This window comes from Mus caroli, unplaced genomic scaffold (genome assembly GCF_978045245.1).
Source record: "Mus caroli unplaced genomic scaffold, Mus_caroli_1 scaffold_4, whole genome shotgun sequence".
Classification (NCBI taxonomy): Eukaryota; Metazoa; Chordata; class Mammalia; order Rodentia; family Muridae; genus Mus; species Mus caroli.
Window position 1 is genome coordinate 16,884,769 of NW_028227259.1, and position 24,360 is coordinate 16,909,128.

General features: G+C 35.2%; 1 protein-coding gene across 1 annotated transcript in view; it reads right to left on the reverse strand.

Annotated features, from left to right (window-relative positions):
- Sema3d (semaphorin 3D) overlaps window positions 1-24,360 on the reverse strand; it is a 199,440-nt gene that overhangs the window by 112,375 nt on the left and 62,705 nt on the right. Inside the window, exons 2-3 of the mRNA XM_021162841.2 lie at window positions 24,017-24,204; window positions 7,294-7,454 (exon numbers count right to left, since the gene is read on the reverse strand). Of these exons, the coding sequence (XP_021018500.1) occupies window positions 7,294-7,454; window positions 24,017-24,167 (312 nt within the window). The 5' untranslated portion in view covers window positions 24,168-24,204. The remainder of the gene's footprint in view (window positions 1-7,293; window positions 7,455-24,016; window positions 24,205-24,360) is intronic.

A 24,360-nucleotide genomic window follows, 5' to 3' on the forward strand; every position in this document is an offset into this window, starting at 1 on the left:
AGAATTAATATGTAAGTATATTTTGTAACTTTTTTTCTTTCTTTCTCTTTTCTTTTTCTTTTTTAGTCTTACACCATACTTCAGATCCATACACAGCATCCACAGTCTATATCCTCAAATCGATAACATTATTAGAGATGATTGCGAAACTTGACTGGGATTAAATAGTGAACTCAAAGTCAGCTTGGACTGCATAATAAGACCCTAGCTCAGAATTTCAAGTTTGGAGAATATAGCTTAGTGATGGAGAGCCTGATGTTCTCTTCCTCATTGTTCTGTCTTCATTACAGCCACAAAGTAAGTAGCTACTTCCACCAGGCACTTGGGCACAAGAGCCTGTACTGCTAGAGGCCCTACCACAATTGTGGAATAAAAAATCCAAAACTGTGGGATATTTTTCTAAAAGCAAGACAAGGAGAGGCTGGAGAGATGGCTCAGTGGTTAAGAGCACTGTCTGCTTCTCCAGAGATCCTAAGTTTAATTCCCAGCAGCCACCTGGTGGTTTAAAACCATCTATATTAGGATCTGATGCTGATTTCTGGCATGTAGGTGTACATGTACACAAAACACTTATGTCCATAGTAAATAAATAAATAAATAAATAAATACACAAGGCTGCTTTACTCAGCATATACTGTTCATAGATCTCCAATTCTTAGTTGAATGCTTCTTAATTAAAAACAATACATAAATTGGTTATTTACTTTGAAAACGAAAAATGTACAGAAATTAACAATTTTTAAGACAGAGAAAATAAGTTGAAATCACCCCCACATTTAAGGAATATATACTCGGATGAAATATCTTAATTTTATAGAATAAGGTAAGATATCTGGCATTCCTATAAACACTTGGAATGCTATAGTAAATGGAAAGAATAACCTAGAGATGAAGTTTGCCTTGGAGAGCAAACTGTCACTGGAGAATACATTCAGATGAATGACTTCAGAAATCAAATGGGGAAAAACCAGAGTGTGAAAGCACAGGAAGATTGACTAAAGGCAAGTGAAATATTCATTTTGCAAAGAATTAGCAGACCAGTTAGAGGAAACAAACTTTGGGAGGGAAGAAGGAAAAGGGGGGAAGTGGATAAAAGGAATGGAGGAAAGAAAAAGGTGAGACAGAGTAGAGAGCAGATAAGTAATATGGAAGAATTTAAATTTTGTGAGAACCTTTAGAAGCAGGTGAAAATGAGCTCCGAGCCATAGAAACCTGAGCAGGTGACTCAAACTCACAGGCAAAGAATGGCTAGAGGTGTATATGCAGTGGAGAGATGCTTGCTCTTGTTTGTTTGTTTGTTGTAGTTCTAATTTTTAATTTTGGTGGCCATGGTGAAGAGTTTGATGTAAGAAAAAGAAGAACCTTGTTTCACTGATATTTTTGTCATTATTATTAGTGGGTTATATTGAACGTTTTGTCACAGGCAGTTGGTTCTGCCCGCTGAGGTTCTTGCTAGGACTTAACTGTCTCTTTGCTCCTGATATTTTCATGCTTCTCTCTTCCAAGTACTGAACTGAAGCACCAACCAGTATATCAAAAAGTAACCGTCATCTCAGTGTTGGTGTCTGGGGTAATCGAATTTATGCACATACACACAAGAGCTATGTGTTAGTTAAAATTCTGTGTCCTTTCCTTGTAATGGAGTCACTTTTCAGTGGTTCTAAATCTCTATTTGGATCCGATGTTGAAGTAAGACAATGCAAAATCGTATGTGCATTATCTGTATCAAAACCTGGACCAAAAGAAATACACAGGCGTTCCCATGACTAAAGGACCGATTTGGGGGAAATCCTGATTAAAGTATAAGACTTCACATCCTTAACACATATTACATTTACACTTGTTCAGAATTTTATTCTCCACAGAGATAATCTCCTTCCTATAAAAAAAATCCAAACAACTCAAAAGAGTAAGGATATGTTGTTTTTCCTAAATGCCAGAACATTATTTTTAAAAAATAGAAAACAATTTATTGCCTGTATTTCCTAGGTAGTCGAAATATTTCAAAAAGCCTGTCTATACCTGCATGATTCACCATACTACATTAAAAAGATAGCTTGACCAAATGTAATGATAATCCAAGGGGAATCATTAAGTACTTATTTCCTAATTAATTTCGAATTAAACTTTGAAGTGCTTTGTGTTCCTATTATGCCTGTGTGTGTGAACAACAATGGCTACTTTTCAGTAGGCACAGCCTTATGAGTACATGAATTTGACATACACGTTGTATGCTAAATTTTGCTTACTCCAATTGAGTACTATACACAGAACTTTTTAAATTTCCCTGAAGAAAATATTAACAACCAGACACACATAACTCAATTATGTGGAGTAGACTGCTTTAACTCTGAAGATCACAAAGGACACCCTTCAGACCTCAGAGTCCCAACATGTGTGGTTTCCTTCATGGAGTAGTGTGGATCATTGCCGAAGGGCGCTGAGCCAATGCAAACATATAGGTCTAAACACTGCTGAAGTACTATATCTCAACACTTACTGACTACTGTGAAGTACCTTTTAGCAATAGAGTGATTTATATATATTTAAATAGTGGATACCTACATAAACAGAAATTGTTTCTAGTCCATGTATGACTTTCTTATGAACTGCATATTTTATAGAGGTACAAAGATATTTCAGTTATGTGGAAAACCTCTAATTGCATAAAGTATTCAAATAATCACTTAGTACAAGAATGTCATAAGCGAAATAGATATTTTATAAACATTTACTTTACTAAATATTAGCACAGTTTGAGCATGGAATATCGCCAAAGAAAGTTATGCTTAAAATAGTCACAAAAGGAAGTTGTGCTATCAGAACTTATTTTAAGCAATGATCTAATACACTCAATTCAGATAAAAGAACCTTGTCTTCCAAACCCTGAAGGCAAGAAAGAGAGCAAGAACAGAGTCTCTTAAAAGCATGAATTGCTTATTGTTATTATACTAAATCAAGACATATTTGGGAAAATGCATTGTAAGCCAGACGGTATAAAATCAAAACTGCCAAGTTAAAACATTTTCTTTAGCCTCGTTTGTAGAAAGTGTCATCTTCTGCTAAGATATTTACTGATAAATGGAATATCACTCAATATCATCTATCTCTTCCAGGAGTATAAATATTTTTAAATAAATTACTGAATAATTAAAAATATAACCTAAGGAATAAATAGAATGGATCCACAGTATCAGAGTGTAGGGCACACCTTAAATTCAACTGTTTATTCACTACTATAAATAATATGTAGGCTACAGGATACATAAAATTTTTAAAATTTGCCCTCTATGTTATAAATTTTTATTAAGAGAATTTAATAAAAACTCATGACAATATTTTATCCCCTCTTTTCTTATAGAAACACAACTTCCATAAATGCATATGTAGATATTTGCTTTCAAAGACATTTATCAAGTTTGAGAATATATAAGAATTTCCACATTAAATATCAAAAGTATAGACAATTACTGAAAAAGATAAATGATTGAAAAGCACAAGTATCCCATCCAAGGACTGAAAGTCTGAGTAAACTGCATAGACTAAGTCAGTTTTACTTAGTTATTTAAGTAAAATATTCACACACTCACATACATGTTTTGTGATTGTTGTAGTTTTGTCTGTTTGTGTAAAAGGAAGCAGAAGATAGGGAGATGTTTCAGTCAGTGAAGTGTTTGGAGTTTGATTCCAGCCTCCATATAAAAAAAAGCTGGTTTGGAGGCAAGCATCTGTAATTCCAGCATTAAAGAGGTGGACAAAGGTGAATCCCTCAGGCTTGCTAGCTTACTACATAAGTGAAATGTGTGAGTTCCAGGTATAGTGAGATATGTTGTCTCAAAAAAAAGATGGAGAATGATAGAGGAAGTGATCCTATATTCACTTACAAATTGTATATACATCATCACACATATGCACACACATGAACATATATGCATGCATATACCACAACAAGCATTGGTCAAAATAACAGTTAATTTTTAATACAGAAATATGTTCTCTTTTATACCATTATATGTTAGATATATTATATATCATATGTGTGTGTGTGAGTATCCACATTTTTAATCTGCTTTTTTCTTTTATTGTTGGTACTTGTGATTGAATTTATGGCCAAATGCCTGCAATGTAAGTGCTATACATCTAGAAAATCAAACACCATGAGAAGCAAATTTCGTGTTGGATAAGATGTTTCACACCTGTAATGCCAGCCTTCTGGGGACAACAGTTAGCGGATCAAGAAGGTTTATAGAGAGCTTGGGCTACTGAGTAAGATCTGATCTCAAAGAAACAAAACTAACCAACCAAACAAAGAATGAAGAAAAAACGAAGAGGATGAAAAAGAGCAAAAACCTCTCCGGTGTTGATCAGGCAACTCTAATACCTACACAGGTAAGTATTTACGTGTAGACTAAACCCAAAGAGCAAACTTTATTCAAATAACAAAGTCACTCATATTTTATTATGAGTAAATGCATCTTATACATGAAGGCTTCCAAGAATGGTCATTCTAGATGAACATAGCAACATAAGCAGTTCAATGTCTTAGGATCACTGTTTGTTCAATATAACTCAGATGTATGTAAGATGTGCATGGCTTCTACTCTTCTGAAGAGAAGTAGACAATCACAGGTCAGGTGCACCATAAATTAGGAAGAGGTCACATACTTTACATTTTAAAATTTTCTATCCAGTTATCCAATCTGTAGGTATTTTGAAGAAAACAATATTTGTTGAACTCTTAGAAAATGTTAATGGATAAATCCTATCAATGAAATATCAAGAACAAAGAATACTTTTATTTTTAACACACCTGGATAACTTGTAGGATATGATAGAGAATCCATTTTGGATTTAAGTATGAATTTCTTTGATGATTTTTAAAGACTTAATTTAAATTAAACTTAAATTGACATGTAAGCCATGACAGTTGTATAAACCAGGAAGACACCATTTCATATTTGACACATGTACAAACTAAATGATGTAAATCAGATTTAAACTTCTGAGTCTATTCAAATATCATTTCCTTATGATAGCAATTTTACATAGCTGAACTTGAAATCATCACCCTGCTGCCTCAGTCTCCTGCCTTATAATAAGATGTGTACCACCATAACTGCTTGTTTAGCTCTTCGGGAGATACAATTTATTACCATCATATCCAATCACACTAGTCTACAATAGCACACATCTGACCTTCTAGCACCTGTTGACAGATGAATTAGTACCTGTGGATCATTTTTTCTTATTCTTCTCTTCTTCCTAGTTTCCCAGCTGTTAGCTACAAGATTACTCTCAAATATTATAACATTTCTAAATTCTACTTTTGAGTAAGATCTTATAATAATTGTATCTTTGTGTTTGGATTATTTAATTTATTAGAAAAATCTCCACTTCTATGTTCTTGAAAGTGATTGGATTTTGTTCTCTTTATTTTTTATTTATTTTATTTTAATTAGGTATTTTCTTCATTTACATTTCCAATACTACCCCAAAAGTCCCCCATACCCTCCCCCGTCTCCCCTACCCCCCACCCCCACTCCCACTTCTTGACCCTGGCGTTCCCCTGTACTGGGGCGTATAAAGGTTGCAAGTCCAATGGGCCTCTTTTTCCACTGATGGCCGACTAGGCCATCTTCAGCTACATATGCAGCTAGAGACACATCTTCCTCATCCATTTGATAGTTTTTGGACCCCTACTTCTCTCTCTCTCTCTCTCTCTCTCTCTCTCTCCCTCTTCCTTCCTTCCTTCCTTCTTTCCTTTCTTTTCTTCCTTCCTCCCTTGCTTAGGGATTGTTGATCTTTCCAAACTTGGGGCTAGGACAGTGGTTCTCAACCAATGGATCACAACCCCTTTGGGGTCTCATATCGGATATCCTGAATGTCAGTGTTTTATATTTTGATTCAAATAGTAGCAAAATTGAAGTTATGAAGCAGCAACAAAATAATTTTTTGGTTGGGAGTGACCACAATATGAGGGTGTGTCCAAAGGTCACGGTGTTAGAAAGATTCAAAATACTGGACTAAGGTAATACAAAAAAATTCTCAATTTTTTATGTTCATACTGAGCTAGGTCATACTCCTATATAAACACTTCAGACCTGTCCTATCAATAGTTGGGGAATAGGTAGATACTTGAGATCAATTAAATGATGAGTTTCGATGCACTCTCCAAAATAGAGTTTATCCCCTTGGGATATAGTTCACATTGGAATGTTGTTGAGAGGAGCTGTGTTTGAGCTTTAGCCTCAGTATGCAGTCTTTGTATTCTACCCTGTTTCTCATTCAAATGAGTCCAGAATTAAATCAAAGGTACAACAAGTGCAAGCTTTAAGGCTGAACTGCAGGATAGGTCATCTTTCCTGCCCTACATATGTGGATTGGCAATGCATAATAGAGAAAGCTTTCTGTCCTAACACAGTTTTATGTTTCAGTCAGTTGGGATTAGGCAAAAGTGAGTATAGAAAGTTCTGTCCATTTCTGAATTTCACTAGTCCTGAAGCTGGGACTTAATTTCCATCATCAAGTAGGAGGCACCTCCCCCACACTGTTAGTTGGGTTGAGGAGGTAATATAAACAAGCAATTTCTTCTTATGCCTTCTTCAATATGTTCTTTTTCTTTTCATTGTTTTTCAAACCAGGCTTCATGGTCTCTCATCAGGCTTCTTTAGCTTTATGAAAATTTCTGGTTTTGTGTACTGTTCAGACTGGTATTGTGGAAATATCACTGCTGGAGAATTTTACTCAGACATAACCTTTGTCTTTCTCTATATTTCCTTTAAGTGAAAAGAAATCTGTACCAACCCATACTTGTAACACTATGAATATTTATCAACTCAGAATCACTAGTCCTTGGTAGAAATTTATTAAGAAGTGAAATAAAGTATAGCAAATTTTTTTTTAAATTTCAGATCATAGGAATAGCTAATAACTGATAATTAATAGAATTTGATTTATTTCTACTTGTTCAGGAAATAATACATGCTTTTTTTATTAATTCACCTGCCATTTCTTCATTATAGATGTTTGTTTTTCTAATATGAGTAGATATTTACTATATTTTTGTTCCCTTTATTCATATTTTCAATGGCTTTAATTTTATATTCCTTAACTGAAAATATGCATAGGTACTGAAACCTATAAAAGCACAAAATATTTATCAGAGACGATATGTTTTTAAATGCTTTGTATTCTTTTTTCGGTATGTAAGACTAAGACTTCCGGAGTCACTTAACACAAAGCACACAGAAGAACGTCAGTGAATCTACCAATGATGTATACAAATAAACTGACCTTCTTAAAGTTCTTGTTCAAGTCAACCAGACTGAGCAGGAAGACATGGTCTTTGGCTCCTAGGAGCAGTATGCCCCTCTCCTCATCCAAAAGAAGAGTCTGGAAATCCAATCCTTCTGATGAACCCAAAAAGGGGATACAGGTGTTTGAAAGCAGCAAGTCTATGGAAAAGTCAAAAGAGGGAAAGAAAGGGGAAAGTCTTAGTACGAAAGATACGTAGCTGACAAAATACACACATTGGTCCATTTTGTAAATGTAGCTATACAACATGGATGCTCCAGAATAGACACATTGGAACACACTTAATATACACTTCTATAGAAACAAATGCTTTACCTTCAATAGGTGCTTAACCCTATTCTGTGTATAAAATATATTTTAAAATTAATACAAAACTTTGAACTATAAAGTATAACATGTTATATAACTAAATCTTAGTTTATAATTTAAATTATTTCATTTAGTAACTTTTGAAAACTGATAAACTTAATTGCCTCAACAAAGTATAAGACTGTCATAAATGTCATGATATTTCTTCCTCTTGTGCTTTGTAAAATTTATTTAGTATATAAAATAATGATGTTATTATTGTATTTTAATTCATAATTATTCATGCATATGCTTATATTCACTTATTACAGTATCTTGGCTCTCCTTCTAACCTTCTGTTCCTTTTCCTCTTCCTAATAATCTGTCCTTCTACAGTGTTTATGTCAGAAATATGTGTTATTTGCTCCTGTGAGTACTGTTTCATTGTCTGCTTATATTATAATTCAGCCATTCACCCACAGAAGGGCTAAATTTGTTGCTTCTAAGTCTTGGCAGCTACAAATAAAATATACACATACATGGGATTTTCTTTATATAAACTATTGATTCATTTTGAGTAAAGCATAAGATACATATTTGTTGGGTAACTTTTAGTTTTGTTAGAAACTGTCCAACACGCTTTCCATGATGTCTGAATCAATTAATATTTTTATTAGTGATAAATGGGACTCTTTTTAGCGTCACTGTTGTCAGCACTGTAGGTGTGGCCATCCTAGTGGGTGTGTAGTTATGTTGTCTTACTCTTTATTTCTCTGATGAGTCAAATATAGTGTATGAGTTCACATTCACATTCTCATTGGGCATTTGTCCTTATTGTTGTGGTGGACAATAATGTCTTTAGTTCTCTATTTTATAAATTTTGGTGTGCCTTACTACTCAAGTTTAGTAGATATTTTTACAGTTTTGATAGTTGTACCTTATCAGGCAGGTGTTTTCAAATGTTCACTTTCTTTTCTTTAATTTTTTTCTTTCTTAAGTTCTGAAAGTAAAATCTTTTATAAATAAGATTTTATTTAGAGAGTTGGAAAAACATCCTTGTTTATAACACCTGTTCTATTTGCATAAGTATCACGGTTAGATTCCTATCACCCATGTGGTGGCTAGCTACCACCTGTGACTATAGTTCCAAGGGATCAGGTGCTCCCTCTGATGGCATCAGATATACCTGTGGTGCAGAGCTATATATGCAGGCAAAATAATCATAGATGTAAAACAAATTTAAGATTTAACTTTTAGGTCTGTGTGTTGCGTGGAAGGTGGTATATGCATGTGTGTGAACCTCCTGTAGAGGCCAGATGTATCTGGTTTCCCTAGAATAGGAATTATAGGCAGTTAAGAACCATTTGACATGGATGCTGAGAATTGAACTCACACCCCTGAAATAATATAATAAATTCTATACCACTGAGGTATATCTTCATCACCTCTTTCTCCTACTTTTTTGATAATGTTTAAGTCAGTGTTTTGTTTGAATGATTGTACTCACAAAATAATTTTTTTATGTTCGAGATTATAGTAAAAATTATATTTTCTTCCTTCTCTTTCCTCCTCTAAACAACTGTACATACTCCTTCTCTCTCTTTTTCAAACTTATGGCCTCTTTCTTTTTTTTTAGATGCTCATGCATGTATGTACTTATAAAATGATTATGCATATACATTTCTAAGTACATAAATATAACCTGCTCAGCTGGCATTTTGATAGTGTCACTTGTATGAATGTGTTCAAAGCTGATCATTTAGTGTTAGATGACAAACTGTTGTGCTCTCTTCTGCAGAAGACTATCCCGCTGGGAGCATCTCTTAGATGTCTAAGGTTGAGGCTTTCTGGGCTTTACACATCCACTTCAGCATGACTGTTGTCTTCCTTTTTCTACTCAAGTTTAGGCAGTAATGTTGATGAAACTCTATAGGTATTCTTTGCAACAAGAACTCATTATAGAAAACCGTAGCCAATCAAAATGAATTGTTCTGAAGCCCAGTCTCAATGGAAACATCTGTAAAACAACCCGCCCACCTCTCGCTTAGGGTCTATTATGGATAGATTGTATGGATAAGGGAGTTTGCTGTGGTATCATGCCTCCTAACAATGGACACTTTCTTACAATTTCAGATGTATATTTCCTGTTCATATATATTTCAGATAAATGTCTGAACTACAAACTTGAATTAATCCTGAAAGAATTATAGCCTGAAAGTAAAAATAGAATAAAAAATTGTAAAACTGAAGGTAACCTCAAAATGACTTAGTACGAACTTCTAAGTTCACAAATGAAAGCATCTTATCTCCATGAAGTGAAGATAACATGCTACCGTTATGTTGTGTGCTGTCAGACAATTATAATGGATTTTCTTAGTTTCACTCTCTTTGAGACCTGCCTGCAGGCCATGTGTTTTGGGTCTGCAAAAATTGTAGACACTTTTAAGTAAACTAGAGCTTCAAAATATATTTCTTTAACCAAATAGATTCCTTAACCAAAGTACCTACAGTTGTATCTTAGATTTCTATAATCCTGCGATAATGATCACCAATAAGATGGTAATAACAAACTTATCTCTTTATTAAAGATTGAAAATAGATTAGAAATTTCAATGAGATAGATAAAAAGAGGCAGTATCCTAGAAATAGAAATATTAAAAATGTTTAAAATATGATAGTCTCAACTGCTTATAAGATAAAATTAATTCCCAAAGGTTTAATGACTATAATCAATTGGGGGATATATTTTTATTATCATGACACTTTTCTACTTTCTATTGGGTAACTGTTATTCTGCTCAATTTCTTAGGTAGAATTGAAAAATTAAATTTACCATGCTGAAAAATGCTGTAACACAGTTAGACATCTCGAATGACTGTGGTTATCAAACCAAACTTTCTCAGTAATATTTATAGAGGATATTTTCTGCACACTAGATTGACATTGAAATCTATGCTCATTTTTATTGAGGTAAATATCATTTTTCATATGAGAAGTACAATATTGAAATATAATTTTACAACTCCAAATGCCAAAGGCCTATGTTTTTGGCTCATTTCCAGTGAAAATTCCATCCTCTTCATAACCAGAGCTGAGGAAAAACAAAACAATGGAACCAAGGGAATGGCTAACACAGACATGATTAAAGCCCTTTGAAAGAATACACATCACACAAAACTCCACTGAGCCAGGCAAATCAGTATCTTCTTTGGGATTTCTCGTAATAAAAGTTGAAATGTGTAGAAATCAAAGTGTTTGAAGAGACTCCCTGGAGTATATTCTCAATGAGCTAGTAAAGTATTTTGTGAGATAGAAACCCTTATTACTTCAACATTCCAAAAGTAATCATTACTCCGCAGCGTGGATTTCCATGAAAAGTACAAAATGAAACCTGACCTAGTATAATGAGCTATAGAACAAAAGTACAAGAGTCAGATCAAAGCAGCAGGATTCTATCTGGGGTTGAAATATTACTAGAAATGTGATTTACCGATTTAGGACAAGTTCCTTGACCTCTGTGCCTCAGTTTCCTAATATACAAAATGCAGATAATAGAAACTCTATGGCAACTCCTATCAGCTTGCAGAACTGAAGCATTAATATGACATTGGCATTAGAATAGTGGTTAGCACACACTACATCCTATGAGTTGATCAGTTACTATAGGATTGATGATGAGATCATTTTGAACTGTATGTAAATTCTATGCAAATGAAATTATAACATTTCCTAATTTATATAACTTTCTTGATAAGTAGAAGAAGTTATTTATAGCATTTCTTAAAGTTATGACTGGCAACTAAGAAAAAGTTAATAAATATTGTTGTTTTAATTATTACTACTAATGTCCACATTGGGCCAAAAAAAGTTTTTATTAAAGAAACACATTATCTTATCTTCTAATAAACCAGAACTATGAAGATTGAAACATATCTGTTAATTTATGATATCCAAATACTTATAAAAGAATGTTTATTACCCAAATGGTTGTATAATGCAACATGTGTTAGGCATTGTTCGGGGTGTTCATATTATTGTATTAGAGAATCCTCCAGCAAAATCTCTTGCATCATTTCACACACACACACACACACACACACACACACACACACACACACACGTATACATATATATACATAGGTGTGTGAAAATATATATGAAATATGTATAGGAAAATAAAACTCAACACATGTAAAATACACTCTAGGAGAGGTACAAAGATTCCTTCTGAGACATCCCTTATTCAGTATCTCCCTGCTATGTCCTTTATCAAGCTGACAATGCTGTGTATTCAAAGCAGTGATTGCTAAATAAATCATTAGGGTAGAATAAATTGAGCTTCATTATATACCAAAACCTAGGTCATTCATATGTCTTGATCAGGCCAGTACTGTAACTTGTCATGCCATCTTAAGATAGCCAGTGCCATTCACTAAGATAATTTTGTAGAGACTGTACACAGGAAGCTCTTACCGCAGCTTGTTATTATAATTCTACTCATTACCATTGATTATTCTGACTTCTATTATTCTGACATATAACTCTTTGGGCACATATGCCTAAAACAAACATAATATATGAAGATTTTACTATCCTTGCCAATTTTATGAATCTGGTTGTCTTGAAAATTGTTTCCAGTGGAAAAAAGGGAACAAGTCTGTGTCAGCTCAGGACAAAGACCAGGTCTCCCTTGAATTTTATTTCTAAATATCTTCCTTACAGTCTGGGAAAATTAAGAACTTAATGACTATTTGTACCATGAAATTCAGTCTATTTAATATAGAATATACGAGATTACAAAAAGAGGAAACTAGACATATAATGTCCAGATAGCCAAGTGCAATGTCAGGCATAAGAGCTCAACTATTATGTAGGTGACTGAAAACTGTGATTATGGCTTTTTTCTTTCAAGGAAGTGCCAAGGACTCATATTGAGTGTTAGAGAGATAAACATGCATACAGTGCTCAGGATGGATGAGGATGGGAACTGGTGGTATCGGGAAGACTACTCAGAACTTTCTGAGCCAAGAAGAGTCCCTGAAATGCACACGCGCCATTTCAAGGACACAGGCATGTAACAACTGTGGTTACTTTTTTTTTTTTTTGCCTCTACTTATACAAGGAGAAAAATAAAGTTGATATATTCATTTGCTGTATTCTATTTCACCATAACAAATTCTATTTGATTTGGTTTCAAACAAACTTAACAAGAAAACAGCTGCAAAAATATTGACTAGCCTGAACGAGCATCGTTTCCAAATGATTTAGTGTTGTACTGTGACAGTGCTAGCATCAAAGTGATTAAAGCATGCCTCACCAACCCTCTGTAGCCAAATAAAATAATTAGACTAAGGCATTATACATGAAAATTTCTCAAGCTGACAGATATGTTAGGAAAAGACCTTGGGACAGAGATTGGAACAGGTTCCCTCTTCCCTAAAGAGCTTATCTTTCTTGCATTTTTGCCAAACCAAGCAGAGTTATTTTTTTTTTGTTTCCATGAGATCATAAACTAAAACCCAGAGAACAATAATTCTAGAACATATATATCTTTACACCTAAAGTTGACACACAACCTGAACTTCAGGAATCAGAAATGGCCAGTAGCTATTCAGGGTGCAAACTTCAGAGTTTTATTTATTCACCTGCATTGGAAATACTCAAGGATGTAACGGTCAGCATTGTTATCATAAAGGCCTGCAACCTGGTTAGGATTTCTTCCTTTTCTGCCTTTAGTGAAAGGGCAAGGCTGTCCCTTCTCATGTCCCATGCTGAGGTCTGTTGTGTGCTAAATTAAACAGACTCACCCTTGCTTATGTCAAGCAGGATTTGAATTTGGTCCCTAATGATCCCTTTGCTTGTTCCATATGATCGCTGAGCTGACCCGCCAGGCACCTTTGAAGGTGTATCAGTGCATTCTATCTGTCACATTCTTCCAGGTTTGGAATTTCACCCACATACTTAAATCAACACTTTTGTATTAGAAACATAATCTTGGAAGTCCTGTAATTTAATTACATTCAAAATAAATGAATTAAATATGACAGTATTTTCTATATGCTTTTTTATTTGTTTGTTTGTTTGTTTGCTTTTTTGAGTCAGGCTTTTCCAATGTAGCCCTGGCTATCCTGGAACTCACTCTGTAGACCAGGCTGGCCTCGAACTCAGAAATCTGTCTGCCTCTGCCTCCCAAGTGCTGGGATTAAAGGCGTGTGCCACCACTGCCCGGCATTTTCTATGTTTTTAAGTAGCAACACCATCTTCTGCAATGGATTTGATAGATGGCAGAGAAGGGTTTCATGGCCCATAACCCATTATAGACAACTGGAAAAGTTTCTGAGGTTCAAAAACTCCATAAAATACACAAATTTCCATGTCTATAGGCATATACACTTTTCTTTCCTTCCTTCTCCTTGTCTTTCTACCTTCCATATTTTCTTTTCAAATCTCTCTGTGCACATGCATGATCCATCCCCATGCACCCACAAATACAAACAATAAGCTCAGGTGTTGCTCCTTGGCTTGTTCCTTCTCTTTGTGTCTTGTTTGCTGCTGTCTACTCCAGGATAGCTGGTATATAAGCTCCCAGGGCTCCTTTCTGCCTTCCATCCATCTCACTGTAGAAGCACTGGGTATTAGAGATGCATGCTATCACATCTGGCTAAACATATGTTCTTGGTATTGAAACCCTGGTCCTCACTCTTAAGCTGAGTTATTACTCTACCTAACTCTTTTGAGACAGATCTCATGAAGCCTGGGTTGGCTAAAGCCACTATGTTTTCAAAGATGACCATAGATTTCTGACCCATCCTGCCTTTACAAGCCTGTCATTGCTGAGGTTCTTGACTTTATGGGATGTATCCAAAGAGAGTTTCTGTAGGCTTCATCAACCATTTTTTATATCTGTCAAGTGTGATAAGGAAACCGTGCTTGTATATAGTCGGTATAAGGAAATTAGTGTTCTCTTCAAATTTGATTTTGAAAGTGCTGACAAAGTCTCCTGAACACCTGTCTTGTGTTGGAAAGAGCTGATAGCATAGGTCAAGACATGGCTGTGCAACACCAATGCCATTGGGAACCCACAGCCTGGTAAAGAAGCTAAACCACAGCTGAAGAGAAAATGCACAGTGACAAGAGTACTTAAACTAGTCAGACAAGAGGTATCTTTAGTAGTGACATGGGATGGACTTATTTTCTATAACTAACTTACCAAACCTGATAATGCCACTTTAACCTCCTTGTTTCTGGGTGAGACTGAGTACTATGGTATAAGAACTTTTTAAAATTTTGTTAAGATACATGACTTATCAAATAATAAGTTAACCCACATCTTCATTCCTGAATGCCACTCTTGCTTCTAAAAGTAGGTAGCCTCTGCCTTTGAGGGGGAAACACAATTGAAGTATTAAATAATTATAAATATGGCAGATATTATCGATCATCATGCATGACTGTCAGGATGACACTTAAGACAGAAATGATTAGTGGGCTTCTTATTATAGATTTTTCCCTTTGTGTTAGAGCCCTACAGCAAGGACGCCTCTCGGGTGAAATGGGCAGGTCTCCTGTTTGTGAAGGGCAGGGTAAGGACAGGGCAAATCCTGTTTTTTATTGAAACAAATGCTTGCTTTGCAAAGAATTCTTTGTATTTCCTCTTTAGTGTCCTGCAATATAATTGTTCATTCAGCTCATGTGACCTGATGGTCTTCATTCCTCCTCTTTATCCCCTCAGAGGAAGGGAGTGGTGAGTAATAACGAATCTAATAAATTTAGGATTAAGCAACACAGACTTCCTCAGTTTTTGAGTGCTAAATGAACATGACCTTAAACCCTTGAAAATTAAATTTACTGCCTGAGATCCTGACCTGGGTGGAGTTGGCAGTTTCTCTCTTAAGACTGCATGACTGACAAATGGCTCTGCACATCCTTTAAAAAGAGAGTCCTTTACTAGATTTCACACACACACACACACACACACACACACACACACACACACACACACACGAATCTTCATTTAAGAAGAGAATCAGCTTTGAAGAAAGTCAGATTTCATCCCAGGCCAATCTAAGGACCACATTTTTTCAGGAGGAAATCTTGCATATAAATATAGATGCAGATCAAAGCTCATCTACTCCTCTCTGTCAAGTCAGGGGACTCACCAGAAGTGAGTCCTACCCTCTGTTCTTTATCCTCAAGGAAATAGCTGTCATATCATGATGACTGAAGACTCATAAACACAGAGGTATATATAGTATCCTCTATTAAATATATTTAAACCATTTGCATATAATACTTCCAGCTTGTATTTCTACTTCAAAATTGATACTAAATTTAACCACTCTCCTAATTCTGTATTTTTTGGACTTTACAAATTAACTGATTGGTTGTCCTAAAATCTCCTTTATGGGGTTACTTCAAAGAGTTTCCCACTCTTTCCATAAAGACTTTGGCTGGCTCACTAACAATTGAAGGTTGGTGTAATAAAGCAGAAACAGCAAAATATTTATGGTAAAATAAAAATTAACTTCCAGTATTGTAATTTGTTGAGTTCCTTCAACATCTATAGCAGCCTATTTGTAATTCCAGCCTTTATTCCTAGGAAAGGCAGTCCCTTTAATGCAATACAGAAGGCATTAATTGATAATGGTCATACATGACTTCCATCAAGATTTTTTTAAAAAAATTTTTTATTGTAAATTTTCTTTATTTACATTTCAAATGTTATCCTCTTTCCCAGACTTCCAACAAGTTTTAACAGTGTCCAGATCAAATGCAAGCCTTTAGATGACAGGTGACTCATTACTATCTACATAAACATGCTAATCCCAATCAACATGTCTGAATTTAGCCAACTGTTCAAAAATATAAAGGATACAAAAGAAAGAATTTTGTCCGGATTTATTCAACCCAAAATCCCACAAAGGAAGACTTCAAAATTCTAGATGTATGTGATATTGTCAGTTTGCTAGGTAGCATGTTGACCATAAATTCTTGTTCTCATGAATGCAAGTTCAAACAAAGAGAGTAACAATAAAACTAAATTCTTGCTTATTCTACGATGGAATGTTGAATATAATTCTGTTTTTTATGCTGGAGAATATTAAATAAAGTAATAAGGAATGAGATTGATTTCACTCACAGAAATATTAACTAGAACCAAAGTATATTATATTATCAGATCTATGTTCCTATCAGGACAAGATGTGGAGTAGGAGCTTAACAATTTTATCTTGTCACATGATTGTCAACATGATTTTTTGTTTTGTTTTGTTTTGTTTTGTTTTGTTTGGTTTGGTTTGGTTTGGTTTGTTTTGTTTTGTTTTGTTTTGTTTTGTTTTGTTTTGTTTTGTTTTGTTTTGTTTTTCAAGACAGGGTTTCTCTGTATAGCCCTGGCTGTCCTGGAACTCACACTGTAGACCAGGCTGGCTTCGAACTCAGAAATCTGCCTGCCTCCACCTCCCAAGTGCTGGGATTAAAGGCGTGCACCACCACTGCTTGCCTGATTTCCAACACTTTTAAATCACAACTCTACTCTAAAAGGTTAGATTTTAATTGTGGATAATCCATATAAATATATCACAGAAGTCACTTATGACCCTTTAAACCAATAGTTTCAATAGTGAGTCTTTTTAAAAATTTCAAAACATGTTTTCATAAATTCCAATTGTTCTATATAAAAATCATTCCCATGAATACTTCCCTGGGAAGCAATGACACAATCTGACACAATGGAGTGGACTTTCTCAAAGGAAATTGGTCCTGCCATATTTCTTTTCCTGGATCCTTCCTTCAAGGCTTTTAGACTTCTCAATTATCAAGCAATGCTTAAAATCAAAATTCGACTCCAAACATTAGTTGGCATGTACTCCAGAGAAGTACATGATCTCTCAAAAGTAACAGATCTCTCAAAGTCTCATCTTAATACTTTTGAACTGGAGTTGTAAAGCAAGAATAAGAAAATAAGAAGATTCCTCATAGTAGGATTATTTCAAAACAGAGAGCAAAAGGTTACATATTCATTATGCCTTTTTATAAAAAATCATATTTTAAAATACTTATAATGTTAAAAACATCAATTTCTCTTAAGTTAGATGAATGCATATCAAACAATGGTCAAGTCATATGTGAGACGTTGGTCACAGCTGAGATGCTTCACGCCATCTGCATCCCGAGTCTTTGAACATGCCTCCTGTTTTTCCTGGAACGTGTTCAAACCATGTCCTCACTCTTTCTATTATGAAATTTAAAGTAAGTTGTCACATATATGTCTTGATTTCATTTATCATGCTGGTCACTTGTGACATTTGCTCCTAAATTTCCACTGCCTTGCAGAAATTTTCATATTGTCTTTTCATTTAAGCAGATGCCAATTATCTTTAAAATTTTTTCTCCAGGTTTTGTCCAGATGATGGTCTCTGACCTTGGTAGATATAATCTGAAGACTGACATTGTCCTTCTCACATGCCTGCAAGAGAGTATTTCTCCAACTCAGGCAGTATTTGTACAGTATAAGCAGTAAAATAATATGTCCCACTTATACTTCTATATTCTCTACAAGTTGTTTATGTCTCATGAACTTTGTGATATCTGTTATGACTTCAAATACACCTAAAGTCCCACCACCTCTTATAAGTTTTACTTCAGTTCCTTAAAGTTGTTAGTTTTACCTCTAAGGGTGTCTTCCTTTAGACTGTAATGACTCTGGGCACACAAACATGTCTCCACACCCAACATTTTATTCAGATTTAGTTTTCTTCTCTTATTTCTTTACTTCTTTTGGATTTTGAATAATATCTGTCATCACCTCTGCATCCATTTCACTTCCTGGACACCAATACCCCACTAAAATGGAAGATTTAATTGAAAGTTCAAAAACAAATTTCTCTACTCCTCAAATATTTATTCTTTACAAGTCAGGCTGAGATTCAAATCATTCTTTTAAATTCCTTAAATACACTTACAAATTATTTTGTTTGAATCAATCATTACCTGTCCATCAACCCCTACACGTGACCTTACTAATTTTCTTAATAATCACTAATTATGTAAATTCTCTAATGAAAATTCTCTAATGCGAATGGGTACTTTACACAAAATATTTTAAACTTTTTCAATATTGAAGGTCAATTTCATATTATATTTGAAATTGTTTAGAACATTTTTTCTAAATGTACTACAACTGTCATCTTTAAATAGTTATATTGAGTATTCCTTTTGTTCCTTAAAAAATCTAGCACTCCAGCTGACAAGATGGCTCAGCATGTAAAGGTACTTACCATATAGCTTGAAAATCACAATTGGATCCTTATGTCTCAGCTGGGCGTGGTGGTGCATGCCTTTAATCCCAGAACTCAGGAGGCAGAGGCAGGCGGATTTCTGAGTTCGAGGCCAGCCTAGTCTACAGAGTGAGTTCCAGGACAGCCAGAGCTATACAGAGAAACCCTGTTTCAACCCCCCCCCCAAAAAAAAAAGCCTATGTCTCACATGGTGGAAAGATAATGACTCCTGTAAAATTTCCCTTGACCGAAATACACATATTTGGCAAGTATATCACACACACACACAGAAACAGACACACAAACACAAAAATGTATTTTAAAATATCCTAGTTTCTCTTGTTGGTAAGAGTAATAATTAAGCCGGGCGTGGTGGTGCACGCCTTTAATCCCAGCACTCGGGAGGCAGAGGCAGGTGGATTTCTGAGTTCGAGGCCAGCCTGGTCTACAAATTGAGTTCCAGGACAGACAGGGCTATACAGAGAAACCCTGTCTCAAAAAAAAAAAAAAAAAAAGTAATAGCTAAATTATTGCTATATTTCAGTACATGAAAAATTATAATAAAGATAGAACTAATGATTTTCAAAGTGCTGTTTGTTTACCTTGATCCTTTCTTACCATGCAGGCAGATTTTGTTACAGATTGTTAATAATGCTGAGATGCTAATGTGTCATCTGGAATCCCAACTGTGGCTGCCTGTGGTGACATCCACATGCTCATGTCAGAGGGAAGAAGATCTGGGAAACCAAAGCCATCTAGAGGATTGTATCTCAAGATTTACCTTTCGTTCAAGTCAGCTGTGATTCTTTTTAGTACACGGACTGTCATTCAAATCTAAGAGCAGAGTTAAGGGTGTGGATTCCTGAGGTGATGTTGAACCCCATTCAGAACAGAAATGCAGGAAAACACTAATGCCTCTTTTGTGCACTGCTTTCTTGAATTTAAGAGCTGGATTCTTTCCTTTTTAAAAACAGAGCCTCTCAAATTCTTAAACCTATAGTGAAATTATGCATTTTTACAAAATTGTATTGGTAAGATCTGAACACTACTAAGGCATTCCTACAGCTAATGGTTACATGCAGTTGACAAGCTATTTTACTTAAACTAAAGATGTAAAAGCTGTTAACAACTCAAATCATCTAATACTGAAGGGAAGGAAATTCCTTTTAATGGATAGAATCTCATAGAGTAATTGTAGGATTAGATTAACTATGTGTGTGTTTTTTAAAAGGGTTTGTTGTATTATCTGTGACAACCTTTCTGCCAAAAATGCTGAAATATCATTATGTATATAAAGACATAAATGTGCACTATATGTGCTTTTCAAAGACACATACTATTCAAACTATTTGAGTTTGTCACAGTTTTCATTTAGTGATAACATCTGAGAGCAATTTACCTATTATTTAAATTCATCCTGAAGAAGAATCTACCACCCAGGAGACCCAGCTTTTGGGTGAGGAAAGAGACCAGGAATTGCAAGGGGCTTTTCTGATAGTGCACAGAGAGTGCATGATAGAGAAGGGTGGAACCTTCTTGTGTCTTCCATTCTTGGACTTCTTCTGGATGTGCTTTCTGTATTAATATTTAGAATTAATATATAAGCAAGATATTTTTCTACAAAATTGAACATATAGTTATAAATGAGTATATTAACATGAGTTCATTACTATTGTGTCTTCCACTTTGCATTACAATTATTCTCTACATTACTGAAAGACATGATGCGTAATATGGCTCTAGTCAAACACACGTGATAAATATAAATTTTCTATCCTGGATGAAATGTGTGTTTTCTGCTTTCATGTTTGTTAAAATACAAGTGCTTGAGGCCCTGAGCTGATTTTGTGGAAGTCCATACTACCCAGGCAGAGGTGCTTCCTCAAGAAGCCGGACTATACACACACAAAAAAAGAAATGCTGCTGGGCTTGGTGGCACACACCTTTAATCCCAGCACTTGGGAGGCAGAGGCAGGCAGATTTCTGAGTTCGAGGTCAGCCTGGTCTACAAAGTGAGTTCCAGGACAGTCAGGGCTATACAGAGAAACCCTGTCTCAAAAAACTAAAAAAAGAAAGAAAGAAAGAAAGAAAGAAAGAAAGAAAGAAAGAAAGAAAGAAAGAAAGAAAGGAAGGAAGGAAGGAAGGAAGGAAGGGAAAGAAAGTAAAGAAAGAAGGAAAGAAAGGCCGTGAGCCAACACTCAAGACCTTTGATGTTCTAACTCCAGCCAAAATCTGACTATGTATATTCTAGAGAGTCAAAATAACAACAGCCTACCTTCACCAGACTCTTGACCCAAGGACTAGGATCCATTTGCTTATAGTAAAGGCACCAAGTTTCATGGTGGCATGCTCTTCCATATCAGTAGTCATTAAAAATGGGGGACTGCCGTAACATAAACATTACAATGTGGCTTTGAGAATTTTCTTTGTTTAAACAATTGTACATCTAATTGTCTTTTGAATCAGCACTGTGACTGTTTTCAGAGGCCAGAGGAGGAGGTGGGATGTCTTATTTTGGAACTTTCATTATTTCTTTGAGGCACAGCCTCTCCCTGAAGTTGCGGCTTGCCTTTCAAGTAGTCTAGAAACCAGCAAACCTCAGCAAGCCTCTTATCTCTGTAATTCCATCCACCTCAGAGTTGTGATTACAGATGTTTTCAAGGTGGCTAGATTTGTTACTGTGGGAACTACCATCTGAACTCCTGCCCTCATCACTGCGGATGTCTTAATTGCTGAGTCGTCTTTTTAGCCCAACTTAAAAGAACTGCAGGGACAAAAATGGAGGGATGGGTGGTCCAGAGACCAGCCCTACTTGGGATGCATCTCAAGGGGAGGCTCAAAGACCTGACACTATTACTGATGCTATGATGTGCTTATTGACAGGAGCCTAGCATAACTGTCCTCTGAGAGACCCAACAAGCAGCTGACTGAGACAAACACAGATCCTTAGACCTGATCATTGGACTGAGTCAGGCACCTTTGTGGTTGGATCAGGGAAAGGTTGGAATAAGGTGAAGAGGAATAACCCCATAGGAAGACCTGCAGTCTCAACTAACCTAGACTGAGATTTCCCAGAAACTGAGCCACCAACCAGGTAGTATACACTAGCTGAGCTCAGGCCCCTGACACATATATAGCACAGGACTGCCTGGTCTGATTTTAGTGGGAGAAGACACATCTAAGCCTTCAAAGACTTGAGGTCCCAGGGGGTGTTGAGGCCTGTGTGGGGCATCTTCTTGGAGATAGAGAGGAGGAGAAATGGGATGAGGAAATGTGGGAGGGCAGACTGGGAGGGAGCAATGGCTGAATTATAAAAACTAAAAGTAATAATAATAATACTTAATAATAATAATAAATGATACTGTCACAACATAGCTATGAAGAAAATCCAAGAAGTAAAAGAGGTTGTGACAAAGAGTATGCCCGTTATGATGAGAGATGGCTGTAACCTCAGCACTAAGCAAGGAAGTCCATGAATGTGAGGTTTTGCCTCAGTCACAGAGAAACACTATGTCTCCAAACCTAGGAAGAAAGTCCTCAGTCCCACCACAAGAAGAACTCTCCTGGTGTGGCTTTATTTTAACTGACTGAATTGTTACACAACAGCTGTCCTGTGGTCCTTATCTATCAATGTAAGCAACTATATCGTCTCAAGCTCACCTTGTCCTATATGTTTGCGTGTCATGCCATTCTTGCCCAACCCCCAGTGCATTGTTTAATTGATTGTTTAGTAATTGTTTAGTCTTAGGAAACTCTTGTTAAATTAAGAATCTGATTGTTTAGGTATCACACTTTAGAAATTATTTATTTTTCCCTTGAAATGTATTGTTTTTACTGGAAGATCATCGGGATTCTTTTAAGGAGAATTTGATGTTTGTAGACAGATTTAGAATATGTTTTCCTTTGGATAATAGTATATCTATCTATCTATCTATCTATCTATCTATCTATCTATCATCCAGATAATGTTTGTTCTTAAGGCAAGTTTTTGCTCTATAGTACAAGCTGTGCTTAAATTTACCATCCTCTTGCTTCAAGCTTATGAGTCCTGCGATTGCATGTATTAGTGACCCAGCTACCAAAATATGGCTTTTTTATTTCATGTGTATGTCTTCAGACACACCAGTAGGGGACATTAGATTCCATTACTAATGGTTGTAAGCCAACACGTGATTGCTAACAACTGAACTCAGAACCTTTGGAAGAGGAGTCAGCTCTATTAATGGCTGAGACATCTCTCCACCCCCCATTTTTATTTTTAATGCCTGGGAGTTGAACCCAATGTCCCAGAAATGTAAGGCAAGAGCTCTGCCACTGTCCTTCATTCCAACCCTAATACCAACATATTGCATGTGCAACAAGTAAAAGAATAATATTGTGTTTCCTTTTTCATTTGAAACACAATTAACTTTTATCACCAATATTAATTTTTATTGGAGGAAGGGCATCCTAAAGACCAGAAGATACTAAAAGTACCATTTTAATTTTAATACAAGTTCAGAATAAAGTTGTTTGACTTTCCCTGCAGAGTCTTCAAAACTTGTATTAATAAGCCTTGTATAAATCACAAGAAAGGAAAAAATAAAGACTTCATTAACAAGATTTGAAGAAAAAACTATACAGAGACTCAAATACTTAATATGAATATACATTATATTTTTACATTACTCATTCATATTAATGTAAATATTTACAAATAATTATCTTAGATTTTGTTTTAATTATTGTCTTGAATTGTATGGATTTTGTATTGGTTTTGTCCCTAAAAAAATGTACAATTGGTTTCTCAGCTATTGTAGACTGTGAAACATTTTAGGCTTAATAATATCATACAGTTCAAAATACACTTTACCTTGGATTAGTAACAGTAATTAGTAACAATTACATGGAACTTATTCACTTTTATATTGTTATAGATTTGATTTGATTTGATTCTACATTGTAGATTAAATTAATCATTATGACTATCAACTAGAAATATACTTGGCTAATTTAGGTATCTTTTATTCCATAAAAATAATAATTGTAGCCCATGTTCTAAATAATATTCTGACTGATCTTACTTTGTAGAAATAAATATGCATTTTAAATAAAAGAAATAACTATTCAAAGAAGACGTGATATAATTATGTACTCACCTTTGTAGGTTAGCTTGAGTCGTGGAATATTTTGTTTAGATGTTTCAGTGACAGGAAGAAAGAGCAGTGTCATGATTAACATCATCCAAGCATGAAAAAGGTGAAGATCTTGACTTCTGGATCTTGGGTTCTCATTTTTATTAGCATTCATGATGAAAATTTTGTCTTTCAAACACTGTTAGTTCACCCTTAGTAAGGATAAAAAGAAAAAGAAAATACTACTCAAATGTAATGTCTTACATTCTCCTTAAGTTAGCAAGTTTTCTGAAAAGATAACATGTTGCCAAGGCATCATTCCTCCTTTCTTTTGCTCTGTTTTGACAGACATGATGCAGAGAAACTGA